The 16,431-nt window shown below is 50.5% G+C and overlaps 7 protein-coding genes across 7 annotated transcripts; 3 read left to right on the forward strand and 4 right to left on the reverse strand.

The window, feature by feature from the left end:
- Positions 1–655: 655 nt before the first annotated feature.
- Positions 656–2,361, reverse strand: Aud_003501 (flavin monoamine oxidase family protein; the record flags this gene model as incomplete). Its single annotated transcript, XM_043288451.1, has 4 exons — positions 656–1,650; positions 1,703–2,091; positions 2,146–2,183; positions 2,236–2,361. 4 exons carry the CDS (start codon positions 2,359–2,361, stop codon positions 656–658), a joined length of 1,548 nt encoding a protein of 515 aa, XP_043144386.1.
- Positions 2,362–3,393: 1,032 nt separating this feature from the next.
- Positions 3,394–5,329, reverse strand: Aud_003502 (homeobox domain-containing protein; the record flags this gene model as incomplete). The annotated part of the gene is made up of 3 exons (XM_043288452.1): positions 3,394–4,872; positions 4,940–5,051; positions 5,151–5,329. 3 exons carry the CDS (start codon positions 5,327–5,329, stop codon positions 3,394–3,396), a joined length of 1,770 nt encoding a protein of 589 aa, XP_043144387.1.
- Positions 5,330–7,310: 1,981 nt separating this feature from the next.
- Positions 7,311–9,014, forward strand: Aud_003503 (sugar porter family MFS transporter; the record flags this gene model as incomplete). The annotated part of the gene is made up of 6 exons (XM_043288453.1): positions 7,311–7,410; positions 7,469–7,748; positions 7,802–8,122; positions 8,198–8,557; positions 8,613–8,773; positions 8,839–9,014. The coding sequence occupies 6 exons, from the start codon at positions 7,311–7,313 to the stop codon at positions 9,012–9,014; spliced, it is 1,398 nt and encodes a 465-aa protein (XP_043144388.1).
- A 260-nt stretch (positions 9,015–9,274) lies between these two features.
- On the reverse strand, positions 9,275–10,048 carry Aud_003504 (HD domain-containing protein; the record flags this gene model as incomplete). The annotated part of the gene is made up of 3 exons (XM_043288454.1): positions 9,275–9,533; positions 9,622–9,841; positions 9,910–10,048. 3 exons carry the CDS (start codon positions 10,046–10,048, stop codon positions 9,275–9,277), a joined length of 618 nt encoding a protein of 205 aa, XP_043144389.1.
- A 319-nt stretch (positions 10,049–10,367) lies between these two features.
- On the reverse strand, positions 10,368–11,369 carry Aud_003505 (phytanoyl-CoA dioxygenase family protein; the record flags this gene model as incomplete). Its single annotated transcript, XM_043288455.1, has 4 exons — positions 10,368–10,627; positions 10,680–10,898; positions 10,954–11,128; positions 11,196–11,369. 4 exons carry the CDS (start codon positions 11,367–11,369, stop codon positions 10,368–10,370), a joined length of 828 nt encoding a protein of 275 aa, XP_043144390.1.
- A 767-nt stretch (positions 11,370–12,136) lies between these two features.
- Positions 12,137–14,013, forward strand: Aud_003506 (uncharacterized protein; the record flags this gene model as incomplete). Its single annotated transcript, XM_043288456.1, has 7 exons — positions 12,137–12,305; positions 12,371–12,401; positions 12,474–12,668; positions 12,724–12,889; positions 12,939–13,040; positions 13,103–13,232; positions 13,490–14,013. 7 exons carry the CDS (start codon positions 12,137–12,139, stop codon positions 14,011–14,013), a joined length of 1,317 nt encoding a protein of 438 aa, XP_043144391.1.
- Positions 14,014–14,258: 245 nt separating this feature from the next.
- Positions 14,259–15,898, forward strand: Aud_003507 (F-box protein; the record flags this gene model as incomplete). Its single annotated transcript, XM_043288457.1, has 3 exons — positions 14,259–15,015; positions 15,068–15,379; positions 15,468–15,898. The coding sequence occupies 3 exons, from the start codon at positions 14,259–14,261 to the stop codon at positions 15,896–15,898; spliced, it is 1,500 nt and encodes a 499-aa protein (XP_043144392.1).
- Positions 15,899–16,431: the final 533 nt, after the last annotated feature.

The raw sequence follows: 16,431 nt of genomic DNA on the forward strand, positions 1-16,431 counted from the left end.
TCCTACACCTGATTCCTCTATCACATCTCTGTTGCAACTTGACCAAACACTCACATAACCATCCTTACACACTGTATCATACGCTTGCTTGGTTCGGGACTCGACACGAAATCCGGAATATTGCTTTTTCTTTGACGCTCATACGAGGAGTTTGTGAATACCCAGATTGTTATTTGTTCTGTTTACTGTATGGTGCCTCGGTTGTTCGCTTGTCTGTGTCTCTGGGAAGGTGCGGTTCGAGTATCACGCTGGTCCGGCGATGCTCTCAGTCGTTCATATTGGGACGCAGGCTATTGTGATTGATTATGCGAGGTGTTCAGCCGGCTTTTTTGAGCGTCTTTTTCTTTGACTCCTTTGGTACTGTGGCTAAGACTGTTCCTTTGATTCCCCTATTTGCAGTGCATCTTTTCTTTTGCTGGGTTGCAGATCCATATGGGATGGCTTTGTGCTTTTGGATGCTGGTCATCAACAAGTGTCTCTGTGTAAATACTTGCTCGAATCCAAATATTGATCGTTATTCCGTGCATCTCAGAATTAAAGAAAGGAGAAGGATGAACAAAAGTGCAGCAACACACTACCTACTATATACTTGAGATGTCACTCAGAACGGCGTCCCCGACATTGTCCCAAACTTGAATATCCAACAATCTGCAGCTCAAGCGGACGACGCAATCTTCCTCGACACAGCCGAAGGAAGCGAATCGTCCCTTCCTGCACCAATCCCCAATCTACCTAGCCCATGAAATTGGCATATCTCCCCAGCCGCCCGCTCCCCGCTCCAGTACGCCCCCGTACTCGTCCCAAGCGCCACAAAGGGCGCCGTGTGCTCGCCCGCAAACCACACCCCGCGCTCGGGACCGATATCGCCCCGCAGCGCCTCAATGTCCTTGTCGCCCTGCTCAAGACCCACTTGGAAGTTGCAGTAGGAGCCGTTCCCCGCATAGGGATCGTTCTGCCACTGGGTAGCGACGAAGGCGAGGGGTTTGCAGTCGGCTGAGGAGGACGAGTACCCGTGCAAACGGGAGTAGAACGGGCGCAGGAAGCCGTCAAGGAAGTTGTAGTATTCGTCCGAGGCGGGGTCCAGATTCGCGATCTTGGAGACGATATATGTCGCGCAGGGGCCGTAGGTGTAGAAGAGGAGGGTGGGGTGAGCGCAGTCGGCGGGGAGGCCGGCAAACGATATACACTCTTGGTTCCAGAGGATGCCTTCGGGGTGCTCGGCGTAGGTTGGGTCGTGGAAAACCGCAAAGGTGGGATTGTGCTGAGCGGTGCCTTTGGGGTCCGGGCCGTTCAGCCCGGCTTCGGCGTCTGCGTGCCAGAAGGCTCGTGGGAATGTCACGTACACCTTCTCGAGTCGGCCGTAGGAGATGCTGTCGATGGCCTGCAGGTGTCGAGGGGGTAGTGCTGGGTGAAAGGCGGACTTGTTGCGTTTCAGCCAGCCGAGTGGGCAGGTCACTACTACTTCGTCGAATTGGTGAGCTTCGCCGGCTGCGGTTGTCAATATCACCCTGCGAGCGGCGCTCGAGTTCTCCCGGAAGTCCGTTTCGATTTTGATGATCGGCTCGTTGAAGCGGACGTCGGCATGTTGGATGGCTGCTTTGGAAACGTAGTCCAGGATCTTCTTGTATGTAGATGCGATGAAGAAGTTGTCTAGCGATGTGTTGTCAGCAGATAGCAGTCATAGAGAAGATGTCGCGCATACTTCCGTCTATACATTCTTCGAGGCAGAAGAACTTGAGACTCTGTCTCTCAATAGAGTCACCAACATACGCTCCCCACAGCTTGCATGTCTCTATACAGAGTTCCTTTTCCTCAGGGCTTAAGCCCGTTTTGCTGACTCTCTCATTGAAGAAGTCAAGCAGACTTCGATCGGGCGGAATGGAGTCCTTGTGCGCATTGCTATATTCAAAGGCTTCGTCTATCGTGCTCCATAAGAACTCAGAGATCCTGGTCGAGGTGGCCCCATCGACGAGCTTTCCGTCTCTGGAGAAAATGATTTGCTCGCCTTCAAAATCCTCGATAGTCGTTCCGGTCACTTCTGCCACGCCGGCGATGGGATTCTTCTCCGTACCATGAATCCAGTTAGGGCCCCTTACCACAAGTTAACTTAGCTTCTTCCGAGCCAGACGGGTTCGGACATCTCACAAGTCTACAAGATGATCTCCGATCTTTGTTTGATGAACCTGTTTGAATTCAGAAAATGATTCGCGGTGATCAATGTGCTTGTGAACGCACCCGCCCTCCGAGTCGATCTCTTGCCTCAAAGATGGTAACTTGAGCACCATTCTGGACTAGTATATCTGCACACCGTAAGCCAGCGAAGCCAGCTCCGACAATAGCCACTTTGAGGCCGCCGCCCATTGTGGCAATACGATGTGGCAACAAACTGCTCTGACGTTCAGATATTGCAATGTTCTTGCTAGGAACAGTCTGGGAATAGGCACTCTGTCAGTTCGGCCAGTACAGTCCTCTGATATATACAATTAGCCAGGGAAGAATGCTGATGTCCTTCGTGCATAAACCACAGAAGATTGTATACAAGGTGGAGGCCTGCACGCGCTCTGGCTGAAATCGAAGAACACAACGTAAGAAGCATGAAACAATAAATGAAGCGAGTGACTCTCTCAATCATGCAAATGAGTTCAACACAGATCAGTATTCGAAACATAAATGCTGTTGTATGGGCTAAGACAGTTGACAAGCTCACTCAAAAGCGGAGACACCATGTCCTGAAGAATACGAGCATAAATCAAAGCACGACTCATGCAAACTTACCTCTCCAATATATAACACGTATTTGTCCAGGTCGAGGAGCCTTTGGCCTTAGAAAGCTCAGGAACGAAGACAACTTGCTGATATATCAAAGTGAGACGGAGCTAGATAAACGAAACACAAACGCTTCGATGCATTCCTTATCAGGCCGCCGGCGGACCACGTGCGTCCATCCTGCATTCTTCTTGCCGCCAGGAGTTGCCAACTTCAACCTCCCCCCCCAGTATTCAACCTGCATCCGAATAATGCACTGCTCTACGGATCTGTGTTCTATTGAAGTATTTATATTTGTCCTCGTCGCCTGATTAGTGAGACAGCTTGCCTGACATCAATATCGCCTGGCTATCTCATGACAAGGGTTTCATCATCATCGTGGTCAACACAAACAAGTGGGCAGGGCCTCCAAGGGGCAAGGTGTATGTTCCGTACAACCGAGGCTTATGTCCACAAAGCAAAGAAAGTTCAATCGTTACAAGATGAGCCTCATACATGGAACCACTCCTAGCTTGCTTGCGACATCCAACATGAGCATAAAGGAACTTCAAGAAGTATAGGACAAAAGAAAAGGAACAAAGGAAATCAATGGTATCATAGAGACAAAGTCAAGGAGGGATATGAAGTCTACCTCCAAGCGCCTTGACTCAAGGACAATAGCCCTTGAACACAGTCAAGGTCTTCTTCTTGGCTTGCAACTCCTCCGCCTGCCATGAAAGCTGAAACATCCGCGTCAAGCTCTGGCATGGACTTGATGCTTTTGCGGTGCGATGGTTGAGAAATTCGGGAACGTCTGCCTGTTGCGGCTAGATTCCTGTTTATCCTGCTTTCTCGTCCATTGGCTTCTTTGAGCACTGGGCGCTGAGACTGATGATGGGAGGCAGCTCGCCGCCGAACATGGGAGACTCGGGTCCCAGGAATCCAGTTCTCTTTGTCCGAGTCGCCGCATTCGATATCCAAATCATCCTTGTCTTTCATGGTATCACGGAGCTTGGAAATCTTATATGCGCCCGATGGTGTTCTGTTGAGATTGCCATGGCCAGACTCAAGTCGGCCTAGAGAGGAGACTGTACGCGAGAGTTTCCGCCGCTTTTCACCAGCATGCTGTGGAATCGGAGTGTTGAGGTAATCGTTGACGGTCGAAGTTGACAGCTTAGTGTGTCTTGCTGATAAGCTTCGGGTCAATGAACGCTGACCAGGGGCAACCATGAGGTTAGGGGAGGCAGAGTTAGGAGCACTCTGAGAGCTGGTTGGAGTTGACAAAGCGCTTCTTGCGTCGGTGTCGAAAAATGATTCCCAGTTCCGAGGGTCTCGAGATCTCCCGAAGGCTTTCTCCTTCTCTATGGCGCCAGCCCGAGGTGTGCCAAGGACCACCGCACTACTGCTTCTACGCAACCCTGCGAATCGGGAGCTCCTCGTGGAAAACATGGAAATGCGGCCTTTAGATGGGGATGGCTCATCTTCTGTACGGATGACAGCTTTCCCATCCGAAGACATGGCGATCCGGAGAGAGTTGCGTCCTTTCGGGGGAGAGGGTGTCAACTCGCCTTCTCTGCGTACCATTGCCTCTCCGTCAAAGGACAGTGACAAACGTAGGGATGGTGGTGACTTCAGAACCTGTAGGCCGCTAGGAGTTTGCTGCTGCTGCTGAAGTGTGGTTGGGACATCTCCGTGCAGGTCTGAAATGGAACGCTTTCTCTTGGCAGAGAGCTGCGTGTCATCAAGCGGCGTGTCGTTATCTTGCTGAGTCGACGTTGTGTCTGGAATGGTCCCATGCAGCTCTTGACTGTCGCTTGATTGCGACGACAGGCTTGTCTGTGAGCTCAAACTGACCTGTGCCGTATCGTCCTTGCCTCCAATTTCTACCGACTCATAGGAAGACTGCGGCACGCCATCTTCCAAAGGCTGTTCTGCAAGATCTCTGTCTTGTTCCCGTCCATCGTACTGTTCTCCCCCACTTGATGATCCTGGCTCCGCAGAGGGGCTGTCATCGCTTGTAGTTTGTCTTAGAGGGCTAGACGCGTCCGATCGAGGTGCAAGAAGTTCGTATGGCTGGAGGGGTTTAGACTTTCGCCGGTCGTTCTGACGACGATTTTGGAACCAGATCTGGAGCGTTGCATGATCAGAACTGACAGTGTCCGTCGACGCGTCGTGCTTGTTCTCGAGACCATACCTGCACTTCCTTCTCTCCCAACGAGACGCGACTCACAATGCTGGCGCGCGCTGTCTTGTCTGGTTTGGGATTGCGTTGATATTCGGCTTCGAGAATCGCGTGGTCCTCGGGGCTATACGGCAACAATTGGACAGAAATTAGCGGAGATGGTTCAAGCAGAGCAGTCAAATGGCAATTGACGACTTCGGATTCGAATTGAGCTCCTATATACCTTGTCCGACGGCGCTTCTGACGAGCAAGCAGCTTGTTGTCGACTCGCGGGGGAAGGTTCTGGGTGAGGGTCTTTTGGGAGTGCACGAGGAAGGCATAGTTCAAAGTAGCAGATTCAGGAGTCTGTACGGTTGGCGGGGAGGAGGAACATGCCGCAGCAGAACGCTCGGGATCCGACATGTTCTCAACACTGCAACCGGTCGATAGGATTCAAGATCGGTGTGGCATGGGGAATTGGAAGCCAATATAAGAGCAGTAACGGAAAAGAGAGCCGTAGAATACAAAGGATCAGAACATTGATATGGAGGAAAACTGGGAATTGGATGAGAGATCCGGAGTGGACTAGATCTCTTAGTGGTGCGGTGGGAAAAAAGCGCTCCATCTAATCGCGTCGCGATGTGGACGCGGACTGCACAGCGTGGAGGCGTTGTAGTACGGCCGTAAGTAGTCCCAAGGTGCCTTACTATACGCCCGCTCGGTAGTCCGGCCGATCCAGCCCGCCCACACGAGGTGTCTTTTGGCGTCCACAGATTCCACAGGTCCTGATTTGGGTCCAATTGATCCTTCGTCGCCAACATGAAGAATGCGCAGGCTGATAAGGTATTGACCTCTAGTTCTATACACAAGCCTATTGCATCAGTGAGGGGTCATCCTTCACTGCCTTACTGTTGACAGATTGTTACGTGTGAGACTTCCACTCGTCCGGTTACTTGTTGACCTGACGTATTGCCCACAGACTCTGGCATTACAGGTATCAACGTCAGGCGCATAAGACATTGTATTGGGATCACGACGCTGTCTTATTCCACTGCGTAGAAGACCGAGGCAAGGATACCACAATAAGGAGTCATATGCTACCAATTGAAACCGATGGGCTTCAGCTTTTATGAATGCGCGTTGCCTGGAAGCGCATTCAAATTGTGAGCAGCTGATCTAGTGCTCATTTTTCTTACTGCTGTGGCATTTTTCCACCGACGAAGCTTTCTGTCACAAGTTACACCAGACGGAAAGCTGAGCGTGTCTAGCGCGGGAAGCCAGCCAACGCGCTCGACGCGTTGTCACGTGCTACCCGGACAATTCTAGTCACGTGATATACAGGCAGGTCACGCCCTTGAGTACATGACTTGGCCTTGGTAGGTGCTCAGCCCTTACCTAGTAAGATCTAGTTTCTCATGGTCTTATCACTGAGGGACTGGGGACCTGAACCACACTATGTTCACGGTGCCAGTCAGATGATCTTCAAAATCTGTCTACATGTTATAGTAACCAAAGCATGTTTCTGCTCTTTTGCAACTAGGAATTCGGCTTGATCAGCCGCTGAGCGGATCTCTCTGCTTTCTCCGTAGCCAGGAAGTACGGAATTCAATCACCTAGATTCGCATTGTCCAAGTAGAACCTAACTCAAAACTAGGTCATGCCACCGGGCTCGAGTGTAAAGTGACAATGGCGCACGCCAGCCTTGAAAACATGTGGTTGCTTGGCTTGGTCGACGATAGTCTGGACGGAGAAATCTCCTTGATATACCTGGCTTGGGATGGTTGTTCGATCAATAGGAACACGAGAGGATAAATGTCAGTTGTCTAGTCTCACTGTTATTTATTGCACCAATCACACCACATCATTCTTCCCTGCCGCAAGAGTGTCAGAGCAGCAAGCGAGTACCTCGAGTGGACTGTCCGGCTGAATTGTCGGTTGCTGAAAGTCTTAGCTTGGATCTTTAACCCGCAATCCCCGGATCTGGAGGTTCTATCCCCGCGTGCCCTTTGCTGTGCTCTCAAGTTGGCATACAAGCCTTTTCACTATTCGATGGCTCGTCGCGAATGGCTGAATCTAAATTTTATATAGAGATGGCTTGCTCCCCCGCCGGCCAGCCGGTTTTGCTCCCTAGGTGCACTCCGCTTCTTGCTGGTCCTTAGTATTGTTGTCTTTGAGTGTAGCAAAATGGGCCGCCTTTTCACCATCAGTCTGGCTGCTTTTGCAGCTACTGGATCGTTTCTCTTTGGTACGTTCAGCAATGATACTTTTTGACCCCTTTTTTGTGTGGATTGTGGGGTTTGAGACGCCTTTGTCTTCTTCTCAGTTGCAAAAACACACGTTTTTACATCCACTCTATCCGAGTTTCTGGCTAAGTCGCATATTAAAAGGATACGACGCTGGTGTGATGACCGATGTTATCGCGAGCCCTAATTTCCTCGCCTTCTTCAACACCACCAAGACATCCAACATTATCGGGGCCATTAACAGTACATTCAATGGAGGCGGTATGTCTTCCCTTTCCTGCTGCAGTTCTGCTCATTCACTGACGGATGACTGCGATAGCCGCCATTGGAGCCCTTCAGGGAGGTCTGACGATGGATCGGTTCGGGCGTAAATTCACCATCCAGATGGGTGCTCTTATCTGCCTCGTCGGTGCTATTCTTCAGGCTGCGGCAATGAACCTGGCCATGATTCTCGTCGGTCGTATCCTGGCAGGATGGGCCGTCGGTCTCATGTCCATGTCCGTTCCCGTCTACCAGGCCGAGTGTGCCCATCCTCGCTCTCGTGGTTTGATAGTTGGGCTGGCGCAACAAATGATTGGTGTTGGTTTCATCGTCAGCACGTACGTGATGGTCTTCCCGTTGTGATGTCGAGGGAATTGCTGACATCCGCTAGATGGGTGGGTTACGGATCACTTCACGCAAAAGACACGAGTCAGTTCCAATGGCGATTCCCCGTGGCGTTTCAGGCCGTCCCTGCTCTGCTTCTCGCTATTGGCATGCTTTTCATGCCAGAGTCCCCTCGATACTTGGTCGAGACCGAGAAGTACGACGAGGCGATGAGGATTTTGAAGAAATTGCACTACAACGGTACCAATGACGACTGGATTCAGAACGAATACACCGAAATCAGAGCGACTATTGATGCCGAGAAGGCTGTTACGGCGCCTGGCTGGCTCATCATGTTCCAAGTCCCTCAATGGCGGACCAGGTTAATGTACGCCCTCCCCAGGGCCGCCACCCGGCCGTCAACCCTCCTGATATGACCGCCGTTGCTAACTATATATCATAGGCATGGTGTCGCCGTGCAGGTCTTCACTCAATTTACCGGTGTCAACGTGATCGGCTACTACCAAACAATTATGTATGAAGCACTCGGTATCACAGGGAACAGAGCCACGCTGGTTGCCGGTATTTACAACTGCGTTGGTCCTCTCACGAACTTGTTCTTCATCATCTTCATTCTGGACAGGGTAGGACGGCGCCGGCCCATGATGTTTGGTGCTATCGGAATTTCCATTGCCTTAATCTGTGAAGCAGCATTGAACTCGCAGAATGAGGATGGTAGCCGCCATGGCTACAGTATCGGTGGTGTTGCATTCCTCTTCTGCGTGACCATTATCTTTTCCCTGTCCTTTGGCCCTTGCAGTTGGTAAGTATTCTCATCACTCTACTCTTCGACGACGCTAGCTGATTTTGCAATCAAGGGTCTACATGTCCGAGGTCATGCCTATGCAGATTCGTGGTAAAGGAAACGCCTTTGCGACGGGTATCGGTAACTGGGCCGTAGCTACTCTCTGGGCCCAAGTCTCTCCCATTGCTCTGGGCAAGCTTGGATGGAAGTTCTACTTTGTTTTCGTAGCATGGAGTAAGTTTGCTCTATCCAAACAAGGGCGTTATTTTCTTGGAACGGACTAACTTTATCTTGTCTAGACATTTGCATTACGCTGCCTGTCATCTACTTCTTCTTCAAGGAAACCAAGCAGAAGTCTCTGGAAGAGATTGATTTGCTCTTCGGCGGCCGCGCCCTGGGCACTCTGCCCGAGAATGTAGCCGAGAAGGCCGAGGAAACTGGTATCTCTGTGACGAACGTGGAGCACAGGGTTTGAGGTTGCGTTGGAAGTATTAGATGAACGCGTCATGCCGTCTATACCCGTTGCATGAACGAATTACCACAAGCCTTATGCTTTGAGCAACGACATGCATAATCATGAGAATTCTCCATCTTTCCTCCGTAGTCATATACTCGACCACCGGAGCAGGTGACGATCCAAGTCTAGTCTACAGGAAGCCGCAATACCACCAAGACATCCCTAATCAATGACCATGTTCGGTCATCGCTTCACAAATCATCCATCAACATGTATAGTTAGTCGGCTCCAGCCACCCTTTCCAGATGCCCCACAATCATCCCCAGATACTCCCCCGCGCGCGGCGTCAAACCCTCAATCCCCGGAACCTTAGCCGCGTCATCCCAAAGCCTCAGCATGACCATCTGCTCGCGCAGCGGATCCGCCTCAAACGCCGCCAGGTCGGCCCCGCTAAACGGACCCCCCTGGAACTCAAGCGACTTCTTCGACGCAGCCGACAGCGAATCGAAGTACGCGCCATCCACAGCCGTGAGATATCTGCGACTGTCGTGTCAATTTCCTACAATTGATGGCTACTAGATTTGCAATGGCAACGGCAATGCAAGGCAACTGCTTGCGTACGTACCGTTTCGCGGGGACATGGCTCCGGACTAATCTGCAGACCGTCTCACTGAAACCCAGAGCGCGGAGGTACTCGGCGCCAAGGGTCTCGTGGCCGATGCGGCCGACGGACTGGTTGGTGTTTTTCGTCTGCATGCGGAGTTGGATCTCGCGTGTGGAATCGAGGGGGATGATTTGGCCGATGTCGTGGAGGAGGGCGGCGAGGACGAGCTCGTCGGTTGCTCCTTTTCATTTTTTGGGTGTCAGGTTGGCCTGGGGATTAGCGATGGGCGCTGGGTGAACTACTACTAACCTGCTTTCTTTGCTTGGTGGGCGGCTTGGAGGGAGTGTTCGAGCTGGCTGATGGATTCGCCTATATAGTCGCCTTGGCCGTGCTTTTCAAGGCAGTCGATGAGGTGGTTAGCTTTTTGGAGGGGCGTTGATGGAGTCATTTTGCGGTTTGGGTGTAGGGGAGGGGGTGTCATGCTGGTGCGGGTAGCAAAGGTTGACCCGCCACGAGCTGGGGATGCAGCTACTTATATGTCTGACTTCGCTGCCCACATGTGATTTTTGTGTCTATGCTACCTTTTCTGGCCGGCCAGGTTAGCCTGCATACGTTCATTGAATGCTACTGAGGTGCGTCATCGGGTTCGGCGATGTATCTGTGCCGTCCATGTCTATTACAGGCTATCCTCTTACTGTGCTTGATCCGGTCCGTATGTTGACTGTCCAGTCATCATCGAGAGGACCATTCGTCCCATATTTGCAGAACTATACATCAACCGCTCCACGACCGTCGACAGTCAGCATCGGCGAACCGAATGCATAACGCGCTCTACCCTCCTCATACGACTCGCCTTCTTTCCGCATATGCGTAGCGGGCCACAGCTTCTTACGATCTTCGTAGTACTGATCATGAAGATCACCTTCAGCTTTACGGTTGAAAGTAGCATAAATCGCTCTTCGGTCTTTCGTGCTTCTGTTCGCGCCGCTTCGGTGGGCGAGGTAGGACCCGAAGATGACGATGTCGCCTATTTATGCTCTGGTAAGCAGTTGATATCCGAATCTGTGGAATTTCCTCACCAGGCTTGAGATTACATGACGTCCACTCGTGGCTCTCAACCCAGGATTGCTCGATGCAACGATCACGACCTAGCGGAATGTCCATGAGGTGACTGCCGTCAACCACTTCCAGGCCGCCATTTTCAGCACTCATTTCGTCAACAGCCGCAAGAACCGTCAGATGCTTGATGTCCTTGACGTGAGTGTATGCGTTGGCATCGATGTGAGGGTCAAACCCGCCTGACAGCAGGATCAATGATTGTCCAATTTAGATTGCAACGTTGGAGTAGCATACCGCTTCCTGCAAGCTTGTAATTGATCTTTTCTTTAAAGAGAATCATTTCCTCAGTGGCCAGCTGCTCGAGCACGCTCAACACTCGTTGGCCTCGCAGAAAGCTACCAAACCCCGCATGGCTGTTGGCGAAGTTCTCCATACGACAGAGGACTCTCTGTCCATACACATTCACTTCCTGTCCTTTTTGTCAGTTCCCTGCTCTCTCCTTTAGTGGACCAGTGTCGACCCTAGAACTGTCTCACTTCATATGGCATCCACGGGACTTCAGGTGTGCGAGGCAGGTCGTGGACTTCCTGTGACCATTGCTGGAGAAGCTGGACCTCGGCCTTGTTGAGGAAGTTCTCAATAAGCAGATAACCCTTTTCTTTGTAGAACAGAATCTGCTCCTCCTTCAATGAATAGTAGTAGTTGTCCATCTCGAAATTCTCATACCGCAGTGTCTCAATGGGAGAACAATCCAATCATCAACCCCCGGGAGCAGTTGACTAAAATAAATACCTTACCCGTGCCTAGTCAAAATCTCTCCGTTGGTAAACTCATCAGGCCTTGTAACTCTTAGCGATGGCTCCCCAAGGTGGGGAATGTGTTGCACCATATGAGGATGTATGCCAGGAGGATCCCCTCGGAAAAGTGATGAATGTAACATAGTATTCGGCAAACTCCAGAAACTGTACGCTCTGCATCTAAGCGAGATATACAACGTTACAGGGGTTCCTGGATTGCGGCCAATCTATCAGCCACTGACATTGTGAGTTGATGCCCATGTGTTAATGATAATGGGGTTCTAAGCCCCCCCCCCCCCCACCCAACCATCTGGTAGCCGGCGCTAGGCAAGGCGTACGTCCACTTGGCTCGTGCTTGACTTAGAATCAAGTCACATATGGAAGCGTAAAGTCCAAGTCGATAATGTTACCAGGTCGCATGCTATGAGCTCGACGTTGTGGTTTGCAACAACCCTGCACCCGTGGGAGCTCTGAAGACCATTATTGGACATTCATCTTGAGATCAGGTATGGCAACTCAAACGAGAGCTTCCATACAGAATACATATTCTAGACATGTATAAAACAAAGCTCACTTAATAAAAACATCTCTCGTTTCACTTGCAATCTTTGCGCTCTGTTAGATTCGAATTCGGCCCGTTCCCGGTCAGCTCATCCTCAGCGATGGATTCAAATAGCGCAATGGAAGACGGACAGATCAGCATGAAGTTCAAATCGACAGTTGAAGATGATGATAAAACTCCAAAGCAACATGGGTCCGAGGATATTCCAGGAAGCAAGCAGGGAGGTGTCGTGAACGTCATTGTGTCAGGTTTAGCCCTGTTCAGTGATGGGTACAATGCACAGATTAGTATGTACTTCTGTATCTGTTCTAGTCCATCCCTCAACAGTCGCTGACATTCATTGAAACTGTAGTTGGCTACATGGAGCCATTGTTCTCCGTTCTGTGAGCATATCCTAGAACCATCCATAACTCTCTCGAGCTTGCATTACTGACTGCTCTTCCGAAATTGATCAGATACAAGGACGGCATGTCCAGCATGATCAAGACTCGGCTCTCGAATTCCTATCTTATTGGGGAGATCTTCGGAATGCTCTCCTTTGGTGTCCTCATCGACCGAGTAGGTCGAACGACTGGTATAGTCGCAGCCACTATACTTCTGGTCCTCGGAATCGTCTTGGCTGCAGCCGCTCATGGGATATCGGAATTGGGGTGCGGCCCTCACCAACTCCAGGGGCCACCAAACAAGCGACTGACATAAATATAGAATGTTTTGGATGATGATTGTCGCCCGCGGCATCGCCGGCGTTGGCGCCGGCGGTGAGTATCCTGTCTGCGGCGCGAGCGCGACTGAAGCAGCAGACGAGACTGCTGATTTGAGGCGAAAGAGGGGCTTCTTGGTCGCGATAACCACCGACTTCGCTATTGACCTGGTTTGTACAAACTAAGCTGAGCAATGCACGCGGAGCTGACTGCATTCAGGGTTTTGTGGCTGCAGGAATTGTATCTCTCATTGTTCTTGCTTGCTTCCAACAAGAGGTCAAAGGCGGCGTATGGCGGGTTTCCTTCATCATCGGTATTGTGGTGAGTAAATATCCTAGGAAAAAGGCGTCCTGGACTGGCTGGCAGCTGACAACAAGCAATAGCTTCCCATTCTCATTTTCTTCCTCCGAATCCGCATGGTCAACTCGACACAATACCGGAAGCATGCCATCAAATCGAAGTACCCATATATGCTTGTCTTGAAGAGGTACTGGAAACCTATGCTGGGCACCTGTAAGCATACCATCCAAAGTCAGCCATGTCGACGTAACTGACTTCTCAGCTCTTGCATGGTTCTGTTATGACTTCATTTCATACCCTTTTGGCATTTTTTCATCCACAATCATCTCTCAACTCGGGCCTGATAATACCACAGTTCAGAACATTGGTTTCGGGGTAAGTGCATCCACTGCCAGTTATACTTGACCACGACACGGATTAACGTTCTATGCCTGTGCTGCAGACGGTGGTCAATTGCTTCTACCTCCCAGGTTGCATAGTGGGTGGGCTGCTGATGGATCGTATCGGACGTAAACAAAACATGACCCTCGGATTCATGCTCTGCGCTGTTTGGGGATTCATCTTGGGAGGAGCACTCCGCCCTATCCAGTCTGTGTTCCCCTTATTCGTTGTAATGTATGGCATTTTCAACGCCTTTCAAGAGATGGGTCCGGGCGTATCGACTTTCCTCTGCGCCTCAGAGTCATTTCCAACCCCGCTTCGAGGTCACTTCATGGGATTGGCAGCAGCTGTTGGCAAGGCTGGCGCTGCCATTGGGACAGAAGTATTCACTCCGATCCAGAACTCTTTCGATTCCACCTTCAAAGGTCAGCAGGCCGTGTTCTTGATTGGTTCTGGGTTCGCTGTGCTTGGAGGCCTTTGTTCGTGGTTCCTAATCCCGGACATGTCCCGTGAGCTGGAGACCGAAGATGCTCGTTTCAAGGCTTATCTGGAAGAAAATGGGTACGATATCAGCCACTACGGGGAAGCGTTGTTGGTGGAGCGAAGAAATTGAGGTCCGGTTGTGCCGGTTGTGTCAACTTGTGCCCGATGAGATCACCTGGGAATTACGTTAGTTAGTTAGTTAGTGAACTAAACTAAGGTACTAACTACTAACACTAACCAGACCCTTCTCTAGCGGGCGACTGAAAATAGGTGGAAGGGTCGGTTAGAGGTTGACCCCAGGTGATTTCTTCCTCTCTCTTCTCCCCACCCCCTCCTCCCTGCAAGTCTTACCCAGCAGCTGTTATTACCAACAACATGGGAAATCGGCTCCCCCTTGAATTGTTATCTGAGATAGCTGCATATTTAAAAGAAGCCCATGAGTCACTTGCGCAGTACACCACCGTGTGCCGCGAATGGCAGGCCGCCTTTGAGCCACACATTTACAGGCAGACCTGTGTCCACAGTGATGACCTCCAGGGTCAAAGTATCCTTTCTCTCTCCAAATTTCATATCATCACATCAGGAACAGTTATTGGGCGACTCTCTATGATTCAGGAGCTAGAGTACCGTATTATTTTGCCCTATCAACTGGACGATTATTGCGCAAGCATAACAGAAGATAAGGCATATCGCAAGGAGAATCCTATCAGGCATGTCAATGACGAGGCTTTTAGGAGAGGTATTACTGAATTATTCACCACCCTAGCCTCCTGGAGTGACACTCATCGCCTTTCTCTTGTACTTGCCGCACTGGGTCGCCAAAAAGAGTTGGAACCAGGCACCAGAGAGCATGCTGACGCCGGAACATTCCGTGGACTCCATAGGGGGGATGAGTGGGCTGTCCGGCCTTACCGTGCTCAGTTCCCAGATGGCAGTGCATCCGCACTGCCGGTCGTTTCATGCGTTGACAAGCTTTGTTTTCCTAACGCGGGGCTGGACCCCTGGCATATGATCTGGAGTGGAACGGCACTACAGATCGCGCAGCGTTGCCCAACCCTGACTTGGCTGCATTTAGGTCTAGATGAATATGCTCGACCAGATCATTTGGACTACATCCGAGACCGGCGCCAAGGTAGCATTTCTCCTATATCCAGTAAATATCCATAACTGACTTCTTTTTCTAGCCGTGGCTGAGGAACTTTGTAACTTGCCGGCAAGTTTGAGAGTTTTTCACTATTTCAACCAACTCGAGAAGCCATGGCAAAATACTCTTCCCGCCCTCAATGTTCTGTCAGACAAAATAGACACGTTCCCATTGCATGTGCAGTCCCTAAGTCTCCATCTCCGAGAACTGAAGATGCCCCACGTGGCCATCACCTCCGATTTCTTCTGGCCACTGGATAAACAGGGCAAACCAACAGGCTGTGGAGCATCGCTGCATTGGCCCTATCTCGAAATAATCGGGTTTGATGAAATACCAGACTGCCTTCCCTCAGGTAAAACTTCTTTCCCTAACTCATGTTATGCTAACCAGACACAAAATCCGTATTTTCAATCCCAAAAGCTGATACCATATTTTATTAGGGGAATGGCTCTTCGACCCTGATGATTGTAAGAAGACCGAAGTGCCCAATCTCGAGGCTCCAGATTGGGAAGACATTCGACTTATTGAGGAATCGCCATACGACCGCACGCTGATGAACTTTGAGCACTTCCATCGTGTCTTTATTGCCATGGGCTATGCGGCACAGCATATGCCACTATTAAAGACGATCAGACTCCTAGTTCTTGCTGACGGACAGTCTACCTTTGACTTCTCTACCGATCAGGTCAGTGGGAGGAGGACGGTAACTTGGGCATCGGCTACAGGTTATAAACCCGATGAGAGAGTTGCGCAAGCTTGGGGTTTCAATCCGGATGACATTGATTTTATTGACCACTGGGAAGGCAGGGATGTGGAAACAAATGTAACATTTCACAGCTGGCCGCCTGAAGATCGGACGGACAAGTCCTGAGAGACTATCCTGGGGCATCAAGGTTTCCATAACTGCCTGCGAGCCAGTTTCCCACACTTATTGGATTGATCACAGAGTGAACTCCTCAGGTGGAGATGTGGGCGAAATATCCACCCCCAAGGCTTCAGTGGATTGTTGAGGTCGACGTTAATGTAACATGCGCTTCAAGGGGTATACTCGAGCGAGTGGAGTTGTGTTTATTTTAGCGATAGATTGTGTGCTAGAGCCTGCATCCTCAGCATTACTAGTGCGAACAATTCGAGCAAAGGAATGATGCATAAAGTCAATATTTCCAAGAGAAGATATACTACTGTGTTTCATGTTCTACACATTCATAAGAGGATGCCTTCAAAGAATTGCTATAGGATTAGTTGATAGAGATCTATATCGACCACGCTAACCTCATTGAGCTAGACGGCCTGAGGCCCACTTTTGCCAACATGACCATGTTTCACTCTGACCATAATCCTTTCTGATGCATATTCAATCAACTCTCGAACTTAGCCTTCAACTTGAAAATGTTGTGATGATCT

The sequence above is a fragment of the Aspergillus udagawae genome, assembly GCF_001078395.1.
Source record: "Aspergillus udagawae IFM 46973 DNA, scaffold_2, whole genome shotgun sequence".
Lineage (NCBI taxonomy): Eukaryota > Fungi > Ascomycota > Eurotiomycetes > Eurotiales > Aspergillaceae > Aspergillus > Aspergillus udagawae.